General features: G+C 45.1%; 1 protein-coding gene across 1 annotated transcript in view; it reads left to right on the top strand.

Annotated features, from left to right (window-relative positions):
* The window catches only part of LOC308161109 (tRNA (carboxymethyluridine(34)-5-O)-methyltransferase alkbh8-like), a gene marked incomplete at its 5' end in the record, with an annotated part of 10,119 nt that extends 4,015 nt beyond the window's left edge, over nt 1-6,104 (top strand). Inside the window, 6 exons of the mRNA XM_080535061.1 lie at nt 3,238-3,308; nt 3,945-4,051; nt 4,145-4,299; nt 4,448-4,716; nt 4,865-5,014; nt 5,134-6,104. Coding sequence (XP_080391187.1) covers nt 3,238-3,308; nt 3,945-4,051; nt 4,145-4,299; nt 4,448-4,716; nt 4,865-5,014; nt 5,134-5,784 — 1,403 coding nt within the window. The 3' untranslated portion in view covers nt 5,785-6,104. The remainder of the gene's footprint in view (nt 1-3,237; nt 3,309-3,944; nt 4,052-4,144; nt 4,300-4,447; nt 4,717-4,864; nt 5,015-5,133) is intronic.
* Nucleotides 6,105-6,332: the final 228 nt, after the last annotated feature.

Here is a 6,332-nt window from a genome sequence, read left to right as displayed (position 1 = left end):
GAAACCAAGGCCCTGTTTGAATACTGGATGCCCTTGTCCCACACATCTCCATCACTGATCTGTATGTGAATGTATACATGAGTGTGAGCTTCCCATTCCACTGGTTTCACCAATCGAACCCTTTTATAAGGAGTCATAGGGTGTGTTCTCACTAGAACATTTGCTTCACTTGAAACAGAGTTTAGGATAAAATTCGCTTTGCTCTGCGTCGTTTGTAGCTGTGAAAACGTGCGAAGTCGCTCCCGCAGCAAACAACCAACGGATGCTCCGCTTGAAAAGGGTGGTTTCGCTCCGGTTAGAAACGACGCATTGAGGCAGTCCATAGGAAAACAACAGCGCATGCGTGTTGATCAGGATGAACGGGCAATTTCCTATTTTTCTGACCAATCAACTACCCCGTCTGTTGCTTCGATTGCGTATGTTACTTTGTTTATATAAAGGGCTGAGAGAACGCAAATCAGAGAAATAATTTATGCAACAATGTTGCAAACTCATCCACTTGCTCCGGCTCAAGATTCGGACTTTCATGTGAGAACATGACCATATACTGTATATAAGTCTACTAGTCCATATGGTCATATGTTTATAAAAGTACACAGTTACATGTTAACTCCCCCCTGTCTATATACCCCCCTGTGAATTCATAGCTTTCATGTGTCGTCACAGCATAGTGGAAACGCCCACCTGACGGGCAAAAGGCACTGCCTGTGAAGCTGCAGAGCACCAGGAAACACAGTAGCATTGGTTAGAAAACAATCATGCCAGATAGTTGCTGTGCAATCGGGTGTACAAACCGGCGAGGAGATAGGCCTGGGTTGTGTCTTTATAGGTTACCGAGTGAAAAAGAAAATAAAGAGAGGAGAAATGTGTGGATTAATGCCATCAAACGAAGTGTACCAGGAGCGGGACAGAAAGAATGGGTGCCATCAAAGCACACACGTCTGTGCAGCGAACATTTCATCAAAGGTAAGTTAGCTAAAGTAATGTTAATATAATTCGCTACAATTGCAAAGCATTTAGCCATTATCTGTACATAGCTAACGTTCATCATTTCTGCATGGTTTGTTTAGGTGGCTTGCCAAAAGGTTGCTAACGTTAGCATTAGCTACTAATGCCGTAACGTTATTATCGCCTTGATTCATAGGTTTCAAATCTGACGACCCTTTGTCTCCTGACTGGGTTCCATCAGTGTTCTCGCACACATCACCCAACAAGAAGAGGAAAAGGGAGAAAGCAATGGACAGGTACGAGCAGCACAACAAAATTATGAAAAAGCGTGAGGAGAAGCAGCAAGATGCAGTTGCCCCAGCACTGACAGATCAAAGCCTACCTGACATGGAGCCAGAGCTACCTGCTCCTGAGGCTGAGCAGTGTAACAACAACAGGTGCAAGGATAATGTTGCAAGACTGGAGAGGGAATGCAAGTACCTTAGGGAAGAGAACCGTCGGCTGAAGGACATGATCAAATTAAGTACATTTGATGAAGCCACCTTAGAAAATGATGATGAAAAAGTGATAACAATGACTGGAATGCCCACCTATGCCAAATTACACGTTGTTTATATGTTTGTCTTCTCCCTGTTACCAACTGGTACAATCCTCTCTCCTTTCCAACAACTTGTCTTAACCCTTATGAGACTCAAAATGAACCTGCCCCTTGCATTGCTTAGCTGCATCTTTAGAGTCTCCGTTCCAACTGCTAGCAGAACATTTAGAAACACCATTGATGCATTGAATGCCAAGCTTGTTCCAGCACTTGTGTTTTGGCCAAATAGAAATGAACTATTGCTGTCAATGCCTATGGTATTTAGACAGGTCTTTCGTAGATGTGCTTGTATAATTGACTGCTTCGAGATATTTATTGAAAAGCCTGGAGACCCAAGAGCAAGAGCACAGACATATTCAAATTACAAACACAACCATACCATAAAATATCTTATTGGTATCACACCACAAGGAACTGTTTCTTTTATATCTAAGGGATGGGGTGGTAGAACATCCGACAAACACCTGACTGAAAGATGTGGGTTTTTGGATAAACTTAACCCAGGGGATGTTATATTGGCAGATCGAGGATTTGATGTAGCAGATTCAGTTGGTCTTTTCAATGCACAACTTAAGATCCCAGCATTTACAAGGGGCAAAAAGCAACTGAGTCCAGTAGAGTTGGAGTCCACACGAGGGCTTGCATCTGTCAGAATCCACGTGGAGAGGGTCATTGGTGAGGCCCGAAATAGATACACCATCCTTCAGAGTAGAATTGGAATTCAAATGTGTGAAGCTGAACATCCTCATGCTCTTACACCTCTAGACAAGATAGTGCAAGTGTGCTGCGCTCTGATAAATGTTGCTCCCTCTATTGTTCCTTTGGGTTAGTACCTACATGGATAAAGCTGTATATGGTACGCACATCGACGGGTGCTGGGTGAATAAAATAAACTAGGAAATAGGATGTCCCGCACACCGTAGAAGATTTCTTTGTATGCCTCATCACAAATGTGTACATTTCATTTGGAAAAACTTCATATTCTTATGTACATTTAATGAAATAAAAAAACTGAACATGTACTGAAAGTTTGTTTTATTTTAATTTTTATTGTTTTATTAAATATTAACATCTGAACATGTTTGTCCTTTGTGCTGTGTATACCATAGAATGAATGAAGACATGTCAAGGTTTGTTCAGTTTTTTCTGACCAAATTTACTGACTGATGTGGCCTAAATGTAGCCTACCTGTTCTTCTGTCAAACTCAACCCTGTAAAGATCTCTTCACTCTTTGCCTGTAGTTCTTTGTCTGATAAAGCTCGATACTGGGGCATGTACAGTTGGCTTAAATGGGGATGGATTCTCCACCAGATATGTCCAGATGTCACCGAACACGAGATCAGGCAGGGACTTAGCTGCATTTAGTGGTTCAAACACAGCCGCGGGGGCTAAATATGGGTCGCAAGTGCCCAATATGTGTAGCTTTTCCGTGTATCTTGCTAGTTCTTCATGGGTGAGGTGGTCAAAATAGTCGGCAGCCGGTAAATTGCGTCCACTCGCCATGTTGCGCGATGTTGCTATGATCCTTTTTGCCCGTCAGGTTGGTGGTTGCTAGGGAAGAAACCACGTGACTGAAAGCTATGAATAGGCTATATAGTGTATAGAAGTATAGGGGATCTGGGATACTGCTGTGCTTCAAAAACACGTCCATTTACGTTCTAAGCTGTGTTTCTGTGGTTCTTGTTGTTAGGTATCCCTCCTCATGTTGACACTCACTCTGCCTTTGCGGATACCATCCTCTCCCTGAGCCTGGGAGCCAAGGTAGATATGAAGAGTGTGTGTGTGTGTGTGTGTGTGTGTGTGTGTGTGTGTGTGTGTGTGTGTTCGTTTGTGTGTGTGTTCTGACGTGTATACGTGTGCATACATCACATACATCTTGCTGTAAATAATGATCTTACTGTACACTATGTGTGCGCTTATATACATGATCTTGAAGGGCAGGGTGATTCATTCATCTTTATAATCGGCTTTAATACGTTTTCTATGGTTGGGCGGCCGCGGTAATACTGTAATATTGCGGTATATGAAAAAAACAACGGTGTCCGTTTCAATACAGTCATACATTTTTTTAAATAACACGTTATCCCCTTGGTTGGTGCTTCATTATACAGTCAGTCAAACATACTCCCAACCATAGCAACTAGGGAGTTTTTCAGGGCCAAAAAGTGAAAGGTTTTTGACTGGTGAAGTCGGTCTTGAGATTCAAATCCAATTTAATATACAACTCTTCATATTTCTTAAAATATTCTGCTTTCTGTAAGTCAAAAACTTAAAAAACCCGGAATGTCGAGTTAGGGCTATGAATGGAAACAGCAGAAGACCTACAGTGCAGAACACATACAGTTTCTTCAGGAACTTCCTTTGATATGACTTTTACTTTACATAATGTCACTGCAGACGGTGATGGAGTTCCGTCACCCCGATGGGCCCTTAGTTGCCGTGGTGTTGCCAGGGCGGAGTCTCCTGGTGATGAAGGGAGAGAGCAGATACCTATGGACCCATGGGTGAGAATGAAAGGGAATGAGGGAGGGTAGAGAGAGAGGACAGAGGAGAGACAGAAAGAGAGTCAAAGAGGTTTTTTCTCTCTGTGTCACTAGTATAACTCCCAGGAAGTTTGATGTGGTCCCAGCTGACCACCCAGAGTCCCCTGCAGCAGTATCCTCTGATAACCATAGCAACCTGACTCTGAGCCGGAGGGGCACTAGGACCTCTCTCACCTTCCGCAAAGTCCGCCGAACACCGTGCGACTGTGGTGAGCTTCTTTGTTGGGTTTGCCGATTTTGAACAAGTGCGTTCATGTCTCCATTGCTTAGCACACCAGACGACTGTTTACATTTTTGACTTGACAAACGGGCTTTGGATGAACCTGTGTGAAGCTGGGCCTGTCTGTCTCCCTGCAGCCTTCCCATCTTCTTGTGACAGCCAGCGTCCCTCCGGCCCCTCCCCCTCCCCCCCCTCCCTACCCAGCAGCGAGGGTGACGCGGCCCGCTTGGAGGCAGAGTTCGTGCACAGCGTGTACGACGCCATCGCCTGTCACTTCAGCAGCACGCGCCACTCCCCCTGGCCACAAGTATGTCACTTCCTGTCCTCGCTCCGACCAGGAAGTGTTCTCGCTGACGTGGGCTGCGGGAACGGGAAGTACCTCGGGGTCAACCCAGAGCTGTTTGCGGTGAGTGCATGTTGAACATGTTGAGGGTAGATGCAAAGTAAAAAAATTGGTAAATGCTACTTAATTTCGATCTGTTAGATCTGTTTTCTATGTCTCGTCTTTAGACGGGCTGTGTTAGGATTCCATTGAGTGTGTCTGTCCCCTGTAGGTGGGTTGTGACCGCAGCAGTGCCTTGGTGCAGATCTGCTCAGAGAGAGGCTTCCAGGCATTTGTGTCTGACGCTCTCAATGTTCCTCTACGCAAAGAGACCTGCGATGCCTGCATCTCTATAGCTGTCATTCACCACCTCTCTACAAAGGTATACACACACACACACACACACATACACACACACACACACACACACACACACACACACACACACACACACAGTTTGGTTACTGTTGTTTTATGATTTCCTTTGTGTGGTGTGTGTAGGAGCGGCGGTTGGCTGCGGTGGAGGAGTTGGTGAGGCTGTTGAAGCCTGGAGGAAGGGCGCTGATCTACGTGTGGGCCCTGGAACAGAAACACAACGACCAGACGTCTAAATACCTCAGAGAGCCCACAGCACACAGGCCCGGAGGCAGCTCTACAGGCCCCTGCAACCAGGAGAGAGAGTGTCCTACAGGCAACGGCAAAGACTACGACCAGGGGCAGGTCGGGAGTAAGAACCCCCCGGACAACAACTTGGACTGCAACCAGGTCCCCCCTGAGAAAGAGAGTCGGCCCAAGCTTAGGGTCCACACCAACCGCACGGCCTTCGACTCCCAAGACCTCTTGGTCCCCTGGCATCTTAAGGGGGGAGGGGGGGAGCGGGCAGGAGGAGAGACAGGACATGGTAACCAGGGGAAGGGAGTAGGCAAACAGGGTGGTCGAGGAGGCTCAAAAAAGACATCAGACCTCCCCACTGCTAATGTTCATGGCTCAGCTCCCAGCCCAGGTCCTGTATTTCATCGCTATTACCATGTCTTCCAGCAGGGGGAGCTAGAGGAGCTGTGTGGCAGGGTTAGAGGAGTGAGTCGGCAGAGTAGCTACCATGACCAAGGGAACTGGTGTGTTATACTGGAGAAGACTCCTGGAGACAGATAAACACACACACACACACAATCAAGATTTTAGTAAATGGGTTTATTAACAGAGAGTATGCTATTGTTCATTTTCGGATGAATAAAGTTGTATTGAATTGAGGGAGATTTTGTTTTTTTTGCCTCATCAGATAAGACAATTATGCAAGACAATTATGAGACCCAATGAAGCGATTTAACATCGCTGATTATTGTAAATAATCATGAAAAATGGGAAAAACAAAATGACCTTCAAATGAATGGGGATTCATTAAGTGCCTAGTCTGATTTCATTCATTCAAACGTTGTTGTTTAATCAAGTCTTAGAAGTGGCCGTAGGCTGTTGAATGCAACACCTCTCAATGTGGATTACCATTGTTATAATATATTAATATTAATATTAATTTGTAATATATATTACATTAACAACAAAGAGTCCCCATTAATCCCAAAATCAAAGTTTGTCAGGTGTTTTTAGACCTCGACTCTCTCTGTATTCCTCCACATATCCTTGCTCTACTATGCCCTATTCTTCTCCAGTGTCTGTTATAAAGTGTGGTCTTTATGTCTCCT

Source organism: Nansenia antarctica (genome assembly GCF_963989245.1).
Source record: "Nansenia antarctica genome assembly, chromosome: 6".
Taxonomy (NCBI): Eukaryota; Metazoa; Chordata; class Actinopteri; order Argentiniformes; family Microstomatidae; genus Nansenia; species Nansenia antarctica.
The sequence above is the reverse complement of the archived record's forward strand: the minus strand, read 5'-3'. Positions and strand labels throughout refer to the sequence as shown.